The 22,432-nt window shown below is 40.2% G+C and overlaps 2 protein-coding genes across 5 annotated transcripts in view; both read left to right on the forward strand.

The window, feature by feature from the left end:
• Window positions 1–1,193: 1,193 nt before the first annotated feature.
• rprd2a (regulation of nuclear pre-mRNA domain containing 2a) lies at window positions 1,194–18,375 on the forward strand. Of its 2 annotated transcripts, XR_012599560.1 has the most exons (12): window positions 1,194–1,676; window positions 7,352–7,481; window positions 7,720–7,871; window positions 8,541–8,593; window positions 8,768–8,894; window positions 9,026–9,201; window positions 9,334–9,676; window positions 10,514–10,714; window positions 12,518–12,691; window positions 12,775–14,768; window positions 17,798–17,925; window positions 18,057–18,375. XR_012599560.1 is itself a non-coding variant. In XM_074687390.1 (10 exons), the coding sequence occupies exons 1-10, from the start codon at window positions 1,520–1,522 to the stop codon at window positions 14,439–14,441; spliced, it is 3,180 nt and encodes a 1,059-aa protein (XP_074543491.1). In that variant the 5' UTR covers window positions 1,194–1,519; the 3' UTR covers window positions 14,442–15,379. The 2 variants fall into 2 exon arrangements, 1 of the variants encoding a protein (XP_074543491.1); XM_074687390.1 differs by lacking the exons at window positions 17,798–17,925; window positions 18,057–18,375 and having other exon boundaries at window positions 12,775–15,379.
• Window positions 18,376–20,756: 2,381 nt separating this feature from the next.
• Window positions 20,757–22,432, forward strand: part of celf3a (cugbp, Elav-like family member 3a) — a 36,914-nt gene continuing 35,238 nt past the window's right edge. Inside the window, exons 1-2 of one of the 3 annotated variants that reach the window (XR_012599532.1) lie at window positions 20,757–21,276; window positions 22,144–22,296. Coding sequence is in view for 2 of the 3 variants with exons in the window: in XM_074686399.1 (XP_074542500.1) it covers window positions 22,152–22,296 (145 nt within the window). In the remaining variant the exon portion in view is untranslated. The remainder of the gene's footprint in view (window positions 21,277–22,143; window positions 22,297–22,432) is intronic. The other 2 variants (XM_074686399.1, XM_074686400.1) reach the window with 2 other exon arrangements.

Raw genomic sequence — 22,432 nt, forward strand, 5'->3', positions numbered from 1 at the left:
TTTCAGAGAGACCATAGTTTTGATAACTTCTGCTGATAAAACATACAGTGTGTGCTCTAACATAGACCAGGTTGTACTGTTCATTTAGCTGCCTCAAAGACAGTGTTGATACACCCTTGCTCTTTGTGTGAGACAGCCAGTTATAAAACCCAGAGTCCTACCTTTAAAGTCTAGTTTGCCATCACAGTGGTGTAAACTCGAATGTTTAGTTCTTAAAGAACCAAGCTGAGAAGATTCTGATGCTTCCATTCTGTTGTGCTACATTTTAAAGTAAAAAAAAACAGGAACACAATGTACTTCAATGTACATAATTCAATAAGAAAAGTAGGATAAAACGTGTTAGCCAGCAAATGTCAGTGCCATAGTTTAGCCAACCCAAGTCGAGACAGACAGACATTCAGGGCTTGACATTAACACTGGCCAACCGGCCAAATGCGGGTGGATTTCGGCAGTGGCTGGTAACACCACCGCTCCCACTGGCTACGTTGGCGGGTTGAATTTTATCCCAAACATGGAGCAGAGAGACAAGCAAAAAGATGACTGATGATGAAAGCTCTGAGGAAATACAATTTACCTCTCCTTCATTGTCATTCTCATGAAAAAATAAATGATTTTCTGATTACAATTGTTAATAAATATTTAAGCAGACAGTGTCTCTTGCTGAATTTTTATCAGTTCAATTAATCCCCTTTACCATTTTATTATAAGCAATAACAAACTACTATTTTAATTACTATGTCTTAAAAGACTGCATATTTTCATATGAAAGGAGCACAATGTTACACACAACTTTATCAGAGCTGAATACCTGATTAAGGACCTAAAGATTTTAACATTGACGTAGTCTTGTTTTGAGTGTGCATAGGGGTCATTTACATTTAAAGAGGTTGTAAATCTTTTTTAAGTAAACTTTAGCATGTCATCATCGGCTTTAATCATATTGAACATAATTATCCATCAACAAATTGTGGCCAGTGATAATACTGAGTGGCCAGTAACTCAGGGATACCACTGGCCACAGTGGCTGGTGAGCAAAAAAGTTAATGTCAAGCCCTGCACATTGAATTACTCATTGAACAGTTTTCCTTCGTTACCACAAATGAATAACAGGGGGCGCTGGTAGGTATAGCACATGGCGGTTTAATAGCTTCCGTGGCACTGGGTGGCGCAATTTTCGCCTGCAGTTTGCGGAAGTGCTCTTCATCGCGGCAACGAGGGAGAGTAAACAGACGCACAGACTGAACTGACAGAGAAATAACCAGTTTATCGTTTGGCGCTGAGCCGAAGCCTTTTGTATTTAATCATGTTTATACCTTAAACTGCGACTGAAAAGCCAATGCTGTGTATCTAGCAGGCTTAGAAAGTGTTTTAAACAACTTCTCAAACATTTAAACTTTAAAATGCCTCCTAAGCAGCTACTGAATGTGATAGCATACGTGCTACGTGAAGCTAGCATGCTAAGCTAAGTGCTAACATCAGTTTTCTGGAATGAGAGAGAACAGCGCGAGCTCCTTCAGACATGGCAGCAGGCGGCTCGTTAGAGTCCACTTTGGACAGGAAGTTTCAAGGTGTCACGAATACAATGGACTCAATTCAAGGACTGTCAACGTGGTGCATCGACAACAAGAAGTATCATAGCCTGATTGTGCGACAGTGGATCAAGTGTTTGAAGAAATGTAAGTACAGTAGCTCTGATAACTCTTAAACTGACAGTTACTGCTTCAGATGTGGTCTTAAATGAACATGATCAGACTTTCCTCCCCGACTTTAGAAGCCACACGTTTAAAACAGTACTGATGCTAGTTTGGTGAACTTTGGAGTTTAGTGTGCTGCTCATCCTCATGTAGCATGACGCTTACCAGCTACTTTGAGCTGGAATTAATCCTATTTGAGAATAAGTGAGTCTGATTGTACATTAATGCTGCCTCGTTTGTGTCCAAACAGACTATCTTAAGCTATTTACTTTATTATTTGTTGGGGTCGTTTGTTTTTTTGCGTGTGTGTAACAACAGCTGTCAGTTCAAATCTGGATAATCAGACAGGAAATGAATCCAGGGTCAGAGCGGAAGTCCGATAAGTAGCATTTGCATGAATGCACATTTAATTTGACACTTGCACCATCCCTAGAAACTGTATTACCGATTTCATGTCATAAACTTATACATATTATTATATCATACTATTTTATTTTATTTTTATTTATGTATTTATGTGTTTAAATTAGGACAATGCATATTAATCAACATATCAGCAAAAGCTTCAGTGTAAATATGCCAGAGTTAGCACAATAGCTAATTTACATCTGCAGTCCCAAGGCAGGTAAGGACAGTTAACATTGACACACACAAGAGAAACAGAACATACACACAGAAATTACACCAACAACATGTAGTTACAATAACACATTAAATCATTCTCACAAAGTTTGAGAGTCCCCAAAATAGTAAAAAAAAAAAAAAAACAATAAGGATGATTTAGTGTGAGCATTTTTGGATGGTTTTTAACCAATATTTCAGAGCTGTTGTAAAGGCTGAGCAGGTGCCACAGTTCCTGACATGGGCTGGCAGTGTGTTCCAAGTTTGTGAGCCTCTGATTGACCCCACCAATTGGCCAAATTTAGTCCTACGCCGTTACAGTCTTCTCTGGTCAATGCTCTGGTATTTACTCCATCACTAGTTTTTTTTTTACCTATAAAATCCCTTAAGGGAGGAGGAGCAAGTCCATTTGAAACTTTAAAAATAAGGCAAGCACCCATAAATATTTGATAACTTTCAAAATCCAAAATGTTATACTTACTTAGGATGTTACAGTAATGATAATGTTGAGGCTTTTTGTCCATAGTTTTCAGTGTTCTCTTGAAGAGGGACTTTAGTGGCTTCAGAATGGTCTCTGAAGTGTGAGACCATGTGGTATAACAGTCAGTAATATGACTAAATATTATGGCATGCATTTATACTATAGATGTTATTGTATCCTTTGGCATATGCTGTGCTCACATGATGTATTCTAATTGTGAAATTGAGGTTTTAAGGAGAATATTTTGAGGTTTCTGTTTGGTTTTATGGTCTCAGTGCATTGTATTGTACAGTGGTGGCCAAAATTGTTAGAACACGTGGCAGATATGAAAATATTGACCTTTTTCCGTCTTCAAAAAATGTGTTCATTTCATTGTGTTTATTAACCTTTTATGCCTGCCATACCAAGTCTGCCAGAGCTTTAAACTTTTACTTGCTGTAGTGTCATTTTTGCATAAAACTCTTGCTACACGTCAATACAATCCTTATATCACAAAATTTATTGAAATGTATAGACTCATGTCCAGACCAACAAAATAAATTGCTAAAAATGCAAGAAATCAAATGTTATGTGATGTGTATTCAGTGTAGGAGTCGGTGTGAACAGATGGGGTCTGGATCAAATATTCCTTTGAACTGTCCTTTTTTCCAATTCACCCCTAACTTGTTTGATGGGGTTGAGGTCTGGACTCTAGGGGCCTAGTCCAACATTTTCAGTGTTTTTTTTTTTTTGTTTTTTTTTGTAAGGCCTGTGACCTGAATCTCCTAGACCTAAATCATAGAATGGCTTTATTTTATTCTAAGGATACCACTGCATAAATTATGTACTCAAGGGACACAACAGGTTGTTCTGGTTTTAAAATTATGTCCTCTGTGTTGCACTGTTTGCATCATATTTCTGACTGGTTGGTATGCAAGTAAAACATTTTGATCTTTGAAAGAAGTGCAGATCAGCTGCCTTGTTGTCCATTGTGTGGTGATGTAAAGGTTGAAAGGGCAAATAATTAGTCTTTGATTTCAAAGTGGATTTCGAGCTGTACCCAAGTTGCGATAATCAAGTGCTTTCTCTGAACAGCAGGATATTTTATTGCATCTTCAATTAGCCTTTGACAACCAACATTTGTCAGTTGAAGGAGAGAGAACAAATTCAACAAGCTCTAATCTCCAAGCAATAATTAGAACATAAAAATAGCTTTCAGATCCATCAGAAAGAGAGAAAGAGAGAAGCAATGAACAGTTGGCAATGCACTTTGAAAAAGTTGGTTAAAGAGTTACGCATGCTGTTCTTATTAGAGTAACGTATTTGTAGTGCATTGGTGTGTTTAAATAATGGTTTTCTAGTGATATCTGACAATTTCAGAATTGTAAGAATGGAGATGTTCCTTGTATGCTGTTTATCTTTTGATCTTGATAAATCAGAAAAGTCAGTTTAACTTACTTTTTGTTTATAGGCACCTCAAAATCTTTTGACACTGCATTGTACCAGAGCTTGTTTTGCCCGCAGTGTTAGTTCTGTGACATTCAGGTGTGCTTGAGTTGAGTCCTGCATCAACTTATCATCTTTGTCTCTGCCTTTGTTTGGCTTTGTGTCGTAACGGTGTGTGCTTCTGGGAGCAAAGAGCAAGAGAAGCTCCTGAGGAGTGGTTTATAAAGTTGGTCTCCTGTGTTTTCTGTGAAAATGCTCAGGCCATTCAGTAACAGGCTGTGCCTCTCAGTTTGCTGCTGCTGTTCGGTTTAGTTTTCTTTAACAGGTTCTTTCTCCGTTCGCCCGCTGAACAGTTTTGGAATATCTGCGCTACAATTTGTTAAGCGCTGTATTTTACACATATTTGACAAGATTTATGGTCACCTAATGTTTCACTGAGCACAGACATTAACTGTTGGTTGGTAAAATGTTGTTACATCATTAAATTTGTTTGTTTCCAGCCCTGCTCCACCAACACTGAAAGCTGCACCAGTTAAAATAGAAGTGTTTGACCAAATTTAAATCTTCTCATAACTTATTGATGATAGACCTGGGTCCATTTAGGATGGCATCTGGGGCGCAGTCCTGTGGTTGATTTCACTCCCAGACTCTGTGAAATTTGAGATGCTTGTAAAATCTGAAGCGATCTCACTTTTGTCTGACTTTGTCTCAGCTTGTTGTAAGTCTTGAAAGTCACTTGAAATACTGTTTGAGTTCATGTTAATGTGGTTTGTTTGATTGTTGTTTTCTTTCTGGATATATCTCACAGCTGAGCTGTTGTGGTGAAAAAGGAACCATGAGCTTGTGTACTCAATTTTTTTTGTTGTACTGACTATTTGTAATAGCAAACGACTGCCTTTATATCTGAGTAAATTGATTAAAAAAGATTATTGAGGTGAACTATTGGACATAATCCCTGAGTTGCCTTACATGCCAAATAACCTTTATTACTAGCAGTAAAACCCCAAAGTTATTTGATATCATAAACTAAGAGACAGTGTGTCATGACGATGTACTGTGCTGACAATGATATGGGAAGAGAGGTCAAGCTTAACATAATAGGAGTCACTTTTTTAACCGTCTGTCTGTGACAGAAGTTGAATTTTGGCTTTGTGTCCCCTCAGTCTTTAAAAATTCAACAGAAAAGTGTTTTACTTCAGCTTTTGTTGAAAAAAAAAACTTGACAGCCTGTTGGCATTCAGTTCCCTCTGTGTTCTTTTTGCTGCTGTGCAGGGGCCTGTCCAGGTTTTTAGACTGAGGGGGGGCACAGCTAGGGATGGCTTGGGTTGTGTGTGCACACAGATTATTTGTTCTGAAACAGTAATTGCAATAACATATTTAATTAAAACAAATGGATAACATGATTAATTGGCCCAATAGTTCTATAGATTACTCAATCGCTAAAATAATTGGATACAGCAGCCCAGCTTTTGATTTCTTTATTTGACCCAGTAAAAGATAAAACATTTATTTACAAAAAGAAAGAGTTCAGTGTTTGTCCTGAAGCTGTATGGAGGAGACAAGTCCTTTTGGACTACATCAAAGATTTGAGAAATGGATCACACATCTTTTTACATTGATTGTTTTTTCCCCCAATATTTTTATTGCTGTTTTTTAACGTATAAGATACATACAGTAACAAATACACAGTTCCAGACCAAAAGACAAACCCAAACATACATACAAACACACAGTGACAAGTTACAGAATCTCACACATTTAACTTGCGCACATTTTATAAGTAAAAAAATAATGAAATTAAAATTATACTTATGATAATAAGAAAATAAATTTATTATTTCTGTTCAATCTAAGCCTATATTTCTGGCTTCAATAATAGTTAAATAAGGTTCCCAGAGCTGGATAAACTTTCTCCTTTTGCCTTTAGCAATGTACGTTAGTCTTTCCAAGACAAAACATTCTGCAAGTTCCTTTGTCCACATCCTCAAGGAAGGGGGATCCATACTCTTCCAACATAGTGCAATCATTGATTGTTGGATTATTTACACATAATGTGGAAATTTCTAGAAGATTTCAGGAGCTGTGCACTCACTCTTCACCTGACTTTACTGCTCACGCATGAACCCTCACAGTGTGGAGGCTTCCCTCTTTTCAGGTTGCAGATTATGACGATAAATATACAATGTGGTTGTCACTGTGCTATGTTTTAATTTTATATTTTATCCCCTTTGTTTGTTTCTCTCTTGACCCATGGCATGTGTTTGTCTGATTGCAGTTAACTTCATTTTTAAAAAGTTTGTTGACGGACAGAGTTGACACATCTTGCCTTTTCATCAGTAAGATAGTTAAATGAGTAAAAATGAACATACTGGTCACGAAAAGAAAGACTAAGACAGTCTTAACACATTTTGATGTAATCTTCATCCTGTTACGTGTTGCTCTCCTGACTTCTATCAAATAGAGTTTCCTACTGATAGGCTACTCTAAGCTAAACTGTGCGCTCATCACCATTGGTTCAGTCTTTAACACATGCCCCATTCCTATATATATTCTACCCTGTTTATCACCTGTAAACTGTAATAAATGGTTAAAACATACCACTTCTGTTACTGATTTGCGAAGTGGCAGGAAAAGTCTGCACAAAGTCAAGACGACCAGAATTTGAGGATTTGAATGAGTGGAGCATAGGGGTTTGCAATTTCACACCAAACTCTGTGAAAGTATGAAAATTTCAGGCAGCGGGGTGCATGTGTGAACGGGACTCCACTGTTGATAAAGTGGTGGGTTAAAACATTAAGTCCTCAAAGAAAGAGATCAGTTCTCTTTGCTGTTGTTGTTTGCAGAGTGGTATTCTACATCTGAGGTTTAAACTGTCATTCAGCATTTCCAAAATAAAATATCAACAAAAAACCATTTGACCAGCAAGATGTTGTGGTTTTGGATGGTTTAACGGTAAATGCAGCTTCTTTTGATGAGTTTTTGTCATTTTTAAGTTGTACAGAGAAGCATGGTTCGACAGATAGTAAATACATCGACATGATTAATGTGTAAAAAAAAAGTGATAATATTTAATACATTTTTCTCTGTTTTCTGACTAATTCTAATGTTAGTTTTTCTCCTCCTCTCACAGCTGAGTCCTCACACAGGCTCAACCTTATTTATCTCGCCAATGATGTCATTCAGAACTGCAAAAGGAAAAATGCCATTGTGTACCGCACAGCATTCGCTGAGGTGCTTCGGGACGCCTTCTCACTCATCAAGTGAGTAGTGGTTGAAAACTATTATTTTTTGTATCTAATCCAGCCACAAAGTTTGCACACGTCTCTTCTCCTTCCTCTGTTCGTCCCCTCTCTGTCCTTTGCTTTTCCTTATTCATTTAAAGAAAGAAAGGAAGAAACTCACAGGCATAAATAAAGAGAATGTCGTAACAAGCTGTAACATGAATGACTCCTCCTGTCTGTCATGTTTTTATTGTGTCCTCTCCTCTCCGTCCCGCAGCACTGAAGGTGACCCTAAGGTAATTAAATCAGTGGAAAGGATACTGTCCATCTGGGAGGAGAGGTCGGTGTATTCAGGGACGCTCATCGCCGAGCTGAGGAACAGTTTAGTCAAAGAGGAGTCTCCTCCTGAGACGCCTGTGGAGCAGAAAAGTAAGCGCGTTGACCAAATTAATTTTTCACCTCCTCTTTGACGTTTTTATTCGTACAGTGGCAGGTTCAAAGTCACTGCTCAGGAGAACAGACTGTTTGGTATGTGAGCAGAGTGGGGTTACTAATGAGGTTTATTATGTGTGTGTGTTTTTGTCCTGTCTGAGGACATGAGGAATGCACCTTTTAGTGAAATGACTTCCATTTCTGATGATTTATAAGGGCTTGGTCAGAATAAAAACAATCCAGCTACGTGGGCTTTAAGTTTTTTAGAGAAAGAAGAATTTTATTATAAAACACAAGAGTCTGACTAATGTAGAAATTTGAGACTTTTTTGAATTTAAAAGAGTTTACAATATCAAAGACAATTTGAAGAAATTTCAAGCTGACACATTTAAAGATCTTTTCATGTCTCGTGTTCAACTGTGTGACGTTAAAGTGACCAGGAGGCCCTGAAAGATTTTAACGATCACTTTGTTAACTTCTGAAAACAAAGACTTTGGTTCAGTTTTGTTTTTTCTTTCAGCTGCAGTATGTCATTTTTCAAGCATCTGTTGTTTTTGTCTCACACAGTTTTTTTCTCTTCCAAACCCTGACTGTTGTAACTGACAATATGAACAATATTCACAGTTTGATGTGATCTGTGATTTTTCTTCTTCTTTTGTTCTGAAGCTCCTGTTGAGTCTAAAGCAGATCTGCGCTCCAAGGTTCTTGCAGAGTTTGTGGTGAGTGAAGCATGCAGAACTGGAGACTAAACTTTAGAGAAGCAGCATCATTGTATTTAAACAGATTAGTGGATTTAAAGTAGAGAGGCTAAATGGTGTTATTTACCTACCTTACACTATTTTCCAGTAAGTCTGTCTGTCTTGTGTGTGACTTTGTGGCTCCTTCTGCTGTAGCCGCAGGCACTTATCGACCAACTGTCCAAGTACAAGAGATCTCTGGAGGACGTCGACCTGAGAGAGAAACAGCTGGCAGCTATGAGGGTTGACATCTGCAGTACTGAGGCCCTCAGAAAACTCAAAGGTGCCTTCTGAAGTCATTTTTTACTGTGCAGCACACACACACACACGCACACACCTTCTTGGCTTCAGCGTCAGCCATTCTCTTTCTCACACTGCCTCTAAAGTCAACCTTTCATGCTGTTTTTCTTACAGATAAAGCCGGAGGAAAGAAGTTCTCCAAGGACTTTGAGGAGGGGAGTGCACAGCTGCAGGAGTTTGTAAAGTTCCTTGACAGAGAGAGCAAAAAAGGGCCTCCACTCATGGAGGCTCTCAGCAGTGCAGATATCTTCTATGAGATGCAGTACAAGGAGGTCAAGATTGTTGCTAATGTGAGTCAGCTTTCTGGTTGCTCTTTTTGTCCACAAGAAGCTGAGAACAATCCTGTACACGTGTAGGTGACACAGTAATGTGTTTATTCAAGAGGATTCCCTGAGTTTGTGTGTTTATTTTGTCCTCTGAAGGCCTACCAGACATTCGCCAACCGTGTGACCCACCTGAAACGTAAGCTGGACGCCCTGAAGGCTAACTTACCAGACCTGGATGAGTCGCCCATCCCCTCCCCCTCTGCAGACGCGCCGTCTCCAACCGGCTCAGAGTCCCCGTTCCACGGTATGGAATTAGCTCACCCAGATCCAGACCTCGACGGCTCCGCTATGGATGACGACGCAGAGCCCCCGGCCCCGAGCCCCCTGTCCTCCCTCGGAGGATCCCCGAGACAGACAGAGGCCCTCGGGGAGAACGACAAACTGGAGGTTGAAGACATGGATCTGTCAGAGGAGGAAATGGAGAGCGGAGGGATTATAGGTGAGGAGGCTGTTTGTGATTCATTCAGTGGCAGAAAATGTGTAAAATAATTGAATTGAAATCACCAAAAATAGGGGAACAAGTCGATGAATCATGCAGAAATTTCTAGAACGGCAGCTTACACATGTGAACCATCCAAACCACCCAAGCATGCCTTCCAATCTGCAAGCCAACTTATTTAACTGGGACACTTTTTCACGCCCGCAGCTTGAGCAAATTAAAATTAGACACATTCCAGCAGCCAAATCTCTGCCATCCTCCTGATTTTTATTCTTGGCTAACTTTTTCTTGGCAGCTTTATTTTTATGCTTGTTTGTTTTCTGTCTCTTCAAACTCTGAGGTGAGAAATCATGAACTTGCAGGAGCTTTTAGACACTCAAAAATACCTTTAATAGATGTGAAAAAATCATTTATATTCCAACTTTTTCTCTACTTTGTCCTGAATTTTCAAAGAAGAAAAACTCTGAAGAAGTAATAAGTGATATAAGTGTTTTTTGTCAATGATATCTGTCACTTTCAGAAACATTGTGTTTTAACTTGTTTTTAAAGATTTACACAAAAAGAAAACCGCTTATGGGATGTCATTTTTTAGATCGATGACTGGCATAATTTTGTTTTTCACTGGAAGCTTGATCGACTGTTTTTGGCAGCATTTTCCCCTCCATTAATTTATTGGCACTGACTCCTGTGGTCCCATAAATATTCTGCTTGTAGAAACACAACGACACAATTAATTCCTTTGTCTAATATCCAACATAAAAAAAAGACTTTGTCTTCTTTCATCACACAAAGTGCTTATCTGATGGTATACAAATACTTCTCTCTTTTTGTCCTCAGTTGAGGAGCAAATCGAACGTCCCTCCCACCCGGAGGTGTCCTCTCCAGTTCCTGCAAAAACAGAGCCACCGGTAGCGACAGAGCAACCCATTTCACAGGTCACGCCCCCTGTAGCAGCTCCATCGGTGGCCGTGGAAAGTGTTGACCTGGGAAAAATTAGCTCCATCCTCAACAGTTTGAGCTCGGTCATAAAGACCACAGGTGAGTACAGGATGGCTTTGAGGAAATACAGAAAGTTTGAAAATATAAACATAGCACAGAAAGTAAGGAGATGTACATTGGGTTGATTATTTCTTTTTTGTAACAATACTTCTTGGCAATAAATCAAACACTATTGGAAAGCCTATTTATTCTGTATTACTTTATTACGTCTTCTTTCTTCACGCTTCAGTCATCCAAACACGAGTCAGTGGCAGAATGCAGTGATGGGCATTGGCAGAAAAGATTTGGCAGATTTTTCGCAGGCACAACCCACATTCACAGATCTGCTGCTCAACCCACAAATGAATCTTTCTGACAAGTTTGGCACCATTTAAAAAAGAAATAAACAGACTTTCCAATGATTAAAGATTTATTCCCAAGAAGCATTTAGGCCCATTTATCCTCCCTTGTAATTCTCTGTTTCAAACGATGTTATTGTCACTGCTCACATACTTCCGTCCGTCCTTTGCATTGTACTATTACATCTACCAGGGGGTGTCAGCCCAGAGTGAAAAGTTTATGACAACGAAACTCAAAAACAAGCATGGCGACTGTGGAGGAGGTATTAATAATGTCTGGCTTGCATAAAAGACAAAAACAGAGGCAGCGTTGTAGCAGGCGGTGGTCGGTGAGGCAGTTAGATACATTGCAAAAGTTCTGCCATTGTTATTTCTTCTTCGTGTCTCACTAAAGCCTTGTATCGGTTAGTAACAGCAACACTACCCCCATGGTTTCAAGTGGTACTGCTCCGTTTGGTCTGTGTCATTAAAGTGATACTCTGGGATGGAACAAGTTGGGTCCTATCACAAGGTTTAGGGCAAAAATTACCCCTACAGCAGTGTTTTTGTGCAGCAGAAGCCCAGAGCGCTCGCACCAAACACCCCCTCCCTGCTCTTCTGCCGGTTTCCTCTGCACTCAGACGGGACCAATTTTTACTTGACCAAAAACACAAATAAACGGACTCCCACCGAAAAAATCTGATAACGGTCTGCATTCGCGCTTTATTTAGAGAATTTTCAGCGTTACTTTCACACAAAAACACCGCTAAATAAGGCTCTAGTTCTCATCGTGTCGTAAAACGGCGAGCACCTCCACTGCAGAGCCACAGCTGGCTACGAGGTGCTTGCCGCTTAGTGTATCAGTCCGCGCGCGGCGTGCCAGATATAAACAAACGCAGGTAGTCTGCCAGGATGAAGAGACACGATGAGAACTAGAGCCTTATTTAGCGGTGTTTTTGTGTGAAAGTAACGTGCTGAAAATTCTCTAAATAAAGCGTGAATGCAGACCGATATCAGAGTTTTTCGGTGGGAGTCCATTTATTTGTGTTTTTGGTCAAGTAAAAATTGGCCCCGTCTGAGTGCAGAGGAAACCGGCAGAGGAGCAGGGAGGGGGTGTTTGGTGCGTGTGCTTTGGGCTTCTGCTGCACAAAAACACTGCTGTAGGGGTAATTTCTGCCCAAACCTTGTGATAGGACCCAACTTGTTCCATCCCGGAGTATCACTTTAAGCTTCATGGAAACATGCAGAAATACGGATGAAATGAACGCAGAGCATGGACAGAAGGCTCCATCTGTATCTGTACATTATGTTGAGCATAAATGGGCCTTTATTCCACCAAAAAAAATCTACCAAGCAAAAATTTTCCTTACTAAAAAAAAAATAAAAAATCAACAAAATCTTATATTACAGAAATTTCCCTCCTTGATAAATGATTTAAAATCCCAGCATCTTCCTGTAGTGTTTTGAGTGCCGTCTCAAACACTCTACAAGAAGTGATTTTATTCTATGTTTCCGTGTCTTGCAGGACCACTAGCAGAGAGTCCTCCTGCAGCTAACTCCTCGTTGAAGACGACGCCTGCTGCCTCCTCGGTTCCTCAGGATGCTACTTCACTTGTAAACCTCCTCTCCAAGGTGGATGTGAGCCCCTCTGATCTACTGGGGGCTCTCTCCAAAGTTCAAGGCAAAGGCAGCATTGAGGGTGAGAATCTAGAAAAGGTCACTTAGAATCTGGAAGTGTTTTATGTTGTTCATTTATTGATTGATCTTCTTCTTTTCACTCAGGTATTTCTTCTCTTCTGAGCAGCCCAGCTGTTAATGCCTCCATAGACTCATCCAGTACAGGCAAGATTCCCCCCTCCCCCTCTCACTCATCCACATCTGCAGCAGCACCCTCTCAGAGCCCGTCTCTGTCCTCTGCAGCACCCTCGTCACGCAGCTCCACTGTACAGCAGAGCGCAAGCTCCCAGCCGCCCCCTCAGACTGTAAACCCAGCCTCTGCCCTGGTCCAGGCTCTCCACAGAGACATGGACTTGATCACAGAGTCTGAGCCGTCCTCTTCCTCTCAGAGTTTAGAATCTAAAATCCACAACTTCCTGCGGGGGAACTCGGCTTTCTCTGCATTTGACCTGGGGTTTCCTTCACAACCGGCGCAGGGAGGGGGTAACGACAGCCCAGCCATCGAGCCGGACACACAGGAGGGCACCCCAGTGCGTGATGAGGGTGGAGGCACCCCAACTCAAGATGAAATCATGGACACCCCTGTGACGGCCCCGTTCACGTCCAGCTCAAATCAAACGTCAGATTTTGGAACAGTTTCTGTTGGAGCACAGCCGAACCCCGGTCTCCCCCACCTGCAGCCTGGAGGGGCTCAGAACGGTCAGGTCTACCAGCAGTATCCATACGGCGATCAACAGCGGTCAGAGCATGGGGTTACTGCACCTGTTGCACACTTTCAGCAGATTCCTGCACCAGCAGGAGGGCACGTGTCTGGAGAAAGAGCCCCAGGCGGTGCCAGCAGCACACACACAGCTGAAGGCTTCCAGATGGGGGGTGAAAGAGGCTGGTATGGGGAGAGTTACCCTGAGGGGGGCTCCCATCAACCCGGAGGCTACGGTGTTGCTGCACCTGGAGTGAACCAGTCATCAGGAGTTTATCCGTATCAAACGGGACAGAGTCAGAAACCTCCAGGTTTCCAGCAGGGTCCAGAAACATCCTCTAATTTCTTCCCAAACCTCCTCCCTCCTGTTCCAAAACTTCCTCCACATCCTCAGGGCTTTGACATCCCTCCTGCCATGACGAACAGTTCAGTTATCCCCCATGAGCAGCAGCCGATGCCCCACCCAGCCACGGCCAATGTGATTGGACCCAAAGCAGACAGCATCATCAGAGGGATGGTGGTCCACGACCATCAACACAAATCCATGTTTCATCCTGATGATCCACTCTATGACCGAGAGAGACCTCGCCCTCACCCAGACGACCAGTACTACCAGGACAATCCGCACCGACACGAAGCCCCGTTCTTTCAAGACGACTCTTACCACCACCAAGAGGATCCATTTAACAGACCGGCCAGTCCACATCACTACCCCAGAGTCCGAGGCCGCCTCACTCCCCCTCTTTCCCCCACAGAGCCTTACTACAGTCATGAATACCAACGCCACAGCCCCCCTCTTCCTCACTACACTCCAAGAAGACCACCACCACCTCATCATGCAGAGATCCGTCACCCCGGTCTGCGACCTCCACATCGACCTCCTCATCCAGCACATCACCCACGCCCAAGAGGTCCGCCGGGCCTGTCACGCCCCCCACGCCCGCCATTTCCTCCTCAGTTCCAGCACGGTCCTGACCCGAGGTTCAGAGGCAAACGTCCAGTTCCAAGAGGAGGGGGGAACGCTGGTCCAATGTTCCCCCCGAAAAGACCTTTTCTTCCCCCGAGGTACTGACAGGACATGTAGCTCTGAGCTCTTTGAATCACTGTGGAGGTCATAAAGGTGGAGGACGGGAACTTTGTGTCCAAACATCACCATGAGAAGCCTCTGGTGAGTCTGAAATGGAAAATATGAGAGAATAAATGTGAAGAAATTGAGGTGGGCATCGGCAGACAAGGTTAAACCGCAGAGTAATGAATTCAGTCGCCACCAGAAGAAAAATGGCGGGAGGAGAAGGTCGAGGCAAGAAGAGAGACATCACGGGGAGAAGTTAAAGAAATCAGAGTCTGTGAGAGGTCTGCTGGGCTGAAGAACGAAGACAGAAGATAAAGAAAATAAAAGGTGGATATATATAATTCACTTTCTGTGTTTTTTTGCTCTAGTTTGAAGCATTGCATTACATTTGTAAATGAGATTCAGTTTGATACAGGTCAGAGTGCGTGCATGGTGCGTGTGTGCATGTGGCCGGTCATGTGAAAGTGAACCGGTCCCAGACTTTAAACCTTAAGGATTAATTTTGCAAATAGAGAAATGAAAGAATGTAGTTTATGCAGTTTCCTGCTGTTATTTAGTTGTCCCATGAGCAGTTTTGACTGCTTCTTTTCCATATCAGGAGTATCTCAGTAACTCCTGACGAACATAAATTTAAGTTTCACTTTCAGTTGGAAGAACTTTCATAGTCATGGAATTTTTATTCCAGGGTAGCATATTTTGGGATGATTAATTTCATTGTTCCAACTCGTACCAAATGTTTTATCTGTGAGCGATGCTCCCTCTATTCGTGTGCAGAATCCCTCCGGCGATAGTTTTCCGTCTCGTTAAGTTCCTTGAAGCAGAGCGGCACAAGTCTATTCAAAAGGAGAGCAAGAGAGAGGTGTGAGAGTTCTTTTTTTTAGCCTCCAACAGCAACGCAGAAGAAGTGCATTTTTTGAAGGAGATGAAGAAACTCGCCTCCAGTTTCGTTTTACATGTTCTGTCTAATAAAATCTGAGTTGAAAAATGTGTGTTGTATTTCTCTTTCCACTGTCGCACCACTTCCCTAAAATATACATCACACGAGTGTGCCTTTACTCCAACTTCATAGAAACTATAATGTCTTTGTCGCCTGGAAGTCTCGGTTTCCTTTTATTTCCGAAACAGGAGAATTTTACCATGCAACATTTTTTCATCTTGCTTAAAGTAATATTGCAAAAAGCTTAAGAAAGAAGCCTATTTTTTTTCTTTTATAACATCAATTGCTCTATTTATTTAGTGAATAGATAAAAAGAAATGATAATTTTTATGCTATGGTACTTCCATATTTGGACAAGTCACAAAATATCTTTATGCAATATTTTCACAACTTGTGGATTCAAATTGTCAACCTTTCTTTTCCCTTCATAAAAAAAATCATCTCTCAGGTCATTTTTAACAATGTATAAACATTTAATACCAGACTTTGTTTTATTGCTTTATCAATCAAAACATTAAAAATTTATGTATGTTTCAGCCTCAGTCTGCTTAACAGACCTTAAAATTGGTACAAACCCTCAGAAAGGTTCAGACGAATTAGTCTCTAATTTTAATAGTTCAATTCTAAAACAATGTCGGGTAAAGTTTGTTGTGTTTGACATCTGTGTGTCACTGAAGCAACATTTAATTGAAGTCAGAATTTTAAATCGGTTTTATCCTGTATTTTAGTTTTCGTCTCCACATTTGATCCTAACTAAATCATTTTAGACTTTATGCCTCGGCAAACATTCTGAAGTACTACCAAAATCTGTCCCGGCATTTCCCTGGATTGTTTGTGTTCTCTGTGCTGGTTGAACCCAGGCGTTTGGTTCCTCTTGGCATAGTGAACAACTCCTCAGACACTCCTAAATGTTAATAGGAAATGGAGTGACATTTAGCTTTATACTTCAGAGAGGGAGCAAGGCTTTAAGATACACTGACTATCATTAAGAGTGATAGGGTGTTTAACAAACTTTTGAAGTCTTACTTGACTATTTTTCTTGCAAAAAAAACCAAACAAACTGTGAACTAGACTTTGAGGCCTGCGAACTGTACAGTACATTCAATAAAAAGTAAATACTTTAATCTATTTTAGATTCATATGTATCTAAATTTATATTAAAATATTAGTTTAATACTTAAAAAAAAAAAGAGTTAGTCTGAAATTTTCATCATTGAAGTTTTATGTTAAAGAAAAAGAAGAAAAGTCTGTTCTTATATATATATATATATATATATATATATATATATATATATATATATATATATATATATATATATATATATATATATATAGGAACCCTTCCAGCCCTGTCATATTTAAATGTCAAATCTCATATTTCCTAAAGTTGAGTTTTTACAGACATTTTAAAGGATTAAGTACGAATTCATGAGTTTTAACTATATATTTGTTATAAAACAAAATTTTTTAGACAAATAGTCTTTTTAATGAACAGAGGAAAACGTAGTTAAAAGTGACTCGAAGTGCAACTTATTCATTACTAGCGCCATAAGAAAGAAATCTTTAACACGACAATAGTTAGCATTTTACTTTTGAGAAACAGAACCGAGTGGCTTGTTGATAGTGGACATTAGCGTCTTCAGTGTAGATTTTAGTAGCATAAAATTTGTAGAAAGTGGATTATTACTACTGTTTGACGGCGTTAATTCAATGTAAATAGGATTCTCAATATTTCAGACCACTGTCTGGTAACGAAGACAAACCTCCCGCGGGCTTAAACGAGACTCAGAACTCAAAAACGGGCATCTTGAATCAGTTTCAGGCGTTTTGAGACAGAGTAAGATTTTGGGTGAAACAAATGTCGATTCTTCCCAGTAAACACCTGTTGAACTCTCGAGTTACCTGTTGGGGTAAAAAAATGAAAAAGAAAAAAAGCGAAGCTCAAATCATCTCGAGACATTTATTTCAGGCGTAATAAAGTAGTGCGTTTTACTGTGCGTCCCTCATACAAACTAACCGTTTGAAGATCACACGTGAGCCAAACAGTCGCCAGGTGTCGGTAGATCTTTCCAGAAGGACTGAATAAATCCGCTTTGGGGGTCAAGAACCGACCATAGCATAAAAAAAAATCCCGAATTTTTGGTGTTGTAGCAGAATTTGTTCTTTGTGGATTTAATATAGGCTAATTCAACTCGACTAATATGCTATTTTGTTAATTCAGGGTCAACTGCATGTTTTCTGTCATGACTTTTAGACAAATGGTATTAAACTATTAGTTGCTAGAGTATCTACCTCGTTATTACACATCCAAGTTCAGTGTGTATATTCTCTTTTAAAAAGTACAAACATATTTTCTTTGCCTTAAACTTTAACCTACTTCCTGTTTCATCCCTCCTCCCCCTCCTGTTGTGCTCCTCAGGGATCCAGAGTCATACTTTGATGTGTCTGCTAATGTGATGGAGGGGACCTCTTTGAATCCCGCTCAGCTCACAGTGACAGGAGCTCCTCTTCATGGTCTGACATCAATGCTGAGCAGCAGCAGCTGCTGTGAGTAAGCCTCCAGAGCAAGACATCAAAAACAAAGTGGCACCAGCAGGAAATCACAACAATTAATATGAGGCACGGAGAAGGACAAATGATGAAAGAGTTTATCTTTCTCTTTGTTATTATGTTTTCAGGTTTTGTTTACATGGAGCCACAGAAGAGAGGGAAGGTTGGACAGTGATGCCTCATGTAAGTACAGTCAGGGCCACTCTTTAAACTTTGTGCATCCTAACACACCCATACCTTTAGAGTGTCAAAAAATAACTTTGTTTTATGTGGGTATTTTGTAAAATAAAGTTGTAAACTGCGTTTCAAAATAAAACAAAATGTGTAGCGTGGTAATTCATTTTACATTGCATCTGCCATCAAAGCCACCCACCTCCAATGTAAGTCGCTAACCAGGGGAAAAATGACATTTATCTTTGTCATAGGATCTAACTGTTTTTAAAATACAACTTTTACCCTTGCAAATCATTTAAATCTTGTTTTTCATTGAGCATGGCAAATAAAAAAATATTACATGGTCAAACTGTAACAAAAGGTTGTTTTATGCTAAGAGTACTTGTGTTATTACCTTACAGTATAATGGATTTGTTTGAAAAGTAATATTCCTATCATGTAAATCTGGTCCACTACACTGTGATTACTTGATTATTTTTTTGGAAAAAGCAACTATTTTTTCTTTTTTTTTTTTACATGGAAGCAACATTTTGCAGCCTTTAAATCTTACAGTTATTCAATAAATTTACCTTTTCTCATAAACTGATTTGAAAATGTTCATACTGCAATTGCATTTTATCAAATCAGAGGCAGAAATACTCAAGAGTCTCAAGATTCACCAAACACTTCAATTAGGCAACCACTATATAAAAAAAAGTCACAATTGATTCACATTTGCTTTTGCAACAGCAAAACTTTGTTTGCAGTTATTTTTCTTTTATTCAGTTATGTCTTTTCATGCATATTGGCGTATTTGTAGTGTTATCTTCTTAGGGGTTATGAGTTGTATATACATTCCTCCACTTTGAATCATATAAGTCCACAGATTTTGGAGAAGTCACATTTTGAGGCACCACCAGTGGCATGATTTTCTGTTTGCAGCTGGTCACCAGATGTCGTTGTTGTTCAGCTGCATTCTGAAATAAAAACACCATCCTTTGTGTAAGTCACACAAATCACGTTTCTGAAGCGCAGATTTTTATTTATTTATTTATTTATTCTTATCGTTTGTACCTGATCAAAGCCAAATGAAGAGAGTGTTGGCCTTGACTGCACTCCGGGCTTATATACTGGGGTTGAAGGGCGGAAATAGGATTTAGTGACTGATGGCAGATGGCAGTCTTAACATCAGAGACAAGCCTAGGAGATATTCTGCTGCTGGAAATAAAGGAATTAGTGGTGCGGGCAAAGCCAGAGCTGTACTGCCGTTTTTCAAATAAATACTTTAATGCTGCCATCGTTGCTTGGGTTCACATCGTGACTCCTTTGAAGTGTCGTCGGGTCTGTGTAGCCTGCTGTCATGTGGGCTCATTGTTTACATGCTGTCCAGATTTCGAGGAGGGCGTGTGTGTTCGTGAGAGTGTGATCCTCTGCAAAATTACGCTCCCTGCATTTGCTAAAACAATATGTGAAACATGTTTTACACCATTCATTCAAGGATTGCAGATTGTGGCCATGTTGATAATGTGTCACGAGTTTGAGAGACCCATTTCAGCACCATGGCCAGATCCACGTCGAGAACAAAAGGCGGATTTGCATCCCTTGATGACAGGGACTATCTGCTTTTTACAGTCCTTAAGAAAAACGAAAAATTTTACAAAACCCTCAAAACGCATACTTCCCTTACTACGTTTCCATGTTCAAAGTTGTTTCATATAAAGCCAGTGGATTTGTTTATGTATTACCCAATATTCAACATTAGCTTTCATTTGGTAGCCTCTATGTAAAGTATACTTCAAGCTTGGTATTAGCATGAATGTCTTTGCATTCAAGGTGAAGGTAATGCAAAAACATACATGTGGTGCATTCTTCATACATTAATAAAGTATGTAAAAGATCATTTTAGTTAGTTTAGTTTTATACTTTCAGGGTGAACTTTATGTTATACAGATTTAGTAAACACAATAGAATAATTTCATCAATTTATTTCTTTAAACTGTGTTGATTGTGACCTACTGGTAATTAAAACTGAAAACTCAGTTACTTGTAAAATATATTATGAATTTAAAAAATACAGAGATACTGGCTTTCTCAAAAGTGTGTTCATTTATACTCAACCTGATGTGGTAAGCTCCAATCAACAAACTGAACTCACAAAAACCACAAGAAACACTTAAAAACAGTCTGAACAGACAAAGTCAGCCAGCATAACTTCAACTGAAAACCACAAATGCATGATCGAATTTTTCTTTATTCACTAATATTTAAAGTCACCTGACAGTCGGACACTAGAAGAGAAAAGGCTGAGCTGAACAGGAAAATATACAGATGTAATAGTCTTTAACATGCACTGGGGTGTTCTTTTGCTGTTTGTAGTTCTGTTTTGAGCTAGCTAGACTGAGATAACATACTTCAAACAGTTGAGACGACTTAAAACAGGCTTATCATAGTGTTTTGATAAGATATTTCTTACAGTGAAAATTTAAATTACACACACAAAAACACACACACCTACAATCTCTTTCAGAATCTTTAGGGGTCCTGTTAGTCCACGTACTTAAGTTGTGGGAAGAAACATGGAACAGCTATATGTAGTATATCATGTACGTTTTGTCACTCCTGCTCCTGCACGGATATCACGGAGCCGTAAATTTAGCGACGGTCCCTGGCGGCAGACATCACGGCTCGTACAGCCCAGGGGAGGAGGGATGGAGCTGAGATGGACAGGGAGGGAGACACCGGCTTACGACGTCAAAGGAGTACAGACACACACTCACACACACATACACACACATACACACACACAGAGGCAGAGGGAGAGAGGGAAGAGGAGAGGACAAGCAACCAGACTGCCAATTCCCTCGGGTCTACTGAAGGAAACCTGAATTCATCCATCATAACACTCTTCATTCAGAGGGTGATGTGTTTATTTGTATTCTAACAGGGAAAAATACGGAGCATCTCTCAGGAAAGAGCAAAAAACAAGAGGCAGATCTAGAAAAGACGCTCATGCCGAATAAAGGACCGTCGCTGGATGTTACTTCTGTCTTACAGGCCTAACTTGTTACAGGATTTCTAAGACGCTCGTGCACACAAATGAACTGAATAACTGAGCTTTAACTACACGGCAGCGGCGGGAAGAAGAAAAGGCAGTCTCTCATCACGCCGATTCTTTGAGCACGAGCAGCACCACAGGTATGTTTATGATTTTTTTTCACCTCTCTGTCTCTTTTAACTCTTTGTTGTTTTTGGAGTAAAATCACGCTCGGGTCATTGTTGTTGACTCACACGTCTTGACAAAGACAGCGCAGGTCTCCAGCTGTGTTGACAGGCAGAAATACTGTCATGTTTCTGTATGAAAATAGGCGGCCTCGACCGAAATCAGAGCAAGGGAGGAGTGTATATGAGTATGAGTATTTACTACAGTATCACATGTATATTTCAACCGTTTTATCTTAACTAAAGGGAAGAGATGTTTGCTCTGTAGCTGGAATGACAGCTATGTTTACTTAATACTCCTGCACTGCCAAGAAAATTAACATTATAGCTTTAAATTTTAAAAATAAAAGATTTTATTTTATATTTGTATAAACAGAATAGTTTCAGTTGTTAAAATACTGTGAAAAAACTTGTGTCAGAGTGTAAAATGTATAAAAACCCCTCTTAAACAGAATGACATCACTTATTCATACTACTATAGCCATACAAACCCCCTCTCTGATAGTTAACAATGGGCTCAAGCTGCTTTTTATTATATTTTCATGCGTTTTTATTTGAATAGCTCAGTCTATATCACAAACAAACTGCTACATATGTGTTTTCTGGTCGTTTTTATGAAAACAACGCCAACATCTTCAATCCGCACAGAACTCGCTTGTCTCCATGGGTGTAGAAACTATAATTATTTCAGCCTCCCATCTGCACCTCCATCCCCAGCCTCCTGTTTGCACCTCCTGTGCAGTGTGAATTTAAGCTCTGCACGCAGGCTCCTGTCTGCTCCTCCTGACCGCCTCCTCTACTCTCTCCCTCTCCCTGTGTATGTGTGTGTTTATTTCTCTCCAGACTTCTCAATGAAGGAGCCTGATGCAATCAAGCTCTTCATCGGGCAGATACCCCGAAACCTGGAGGAGAAGGACTTGAAGCCCATTTTCGAGCAATTTGGGAAGATCTATGAGCTGACGGTGATAAAGGACAAATACACAGGGATGCATAAAGGTGAGGAGGACCTGCAACTCCCATGTAATGAGGTTTTTGTGTCAGACTTGGAAAACGTACCTTTGATTGTGTAGTTATCATGTTTTCTAGTTAAGATCTTACCCCAACTAAATCCCAGTGAGGTTAAACTGTTCCT

The sequence above is a fragment of the Halichoeres trimaculatus genome, unplaced genomic scaffold (genome assembly GCF_033239565.1).
Source record: "Halichoeres trimaculatus isolate MK-OKI-2021-1 unplaced genomic scaffold, fHalTri1.1 fHalTri1_scaffold_14, whole genome shotgun sequence".
NCBI classification, from domain to species: Eukaryota; Metazoa; Chordata; class Actinopteri; order Labriformes; family Labridae; genus Halichoeres; species Halichoeres trimaculatus.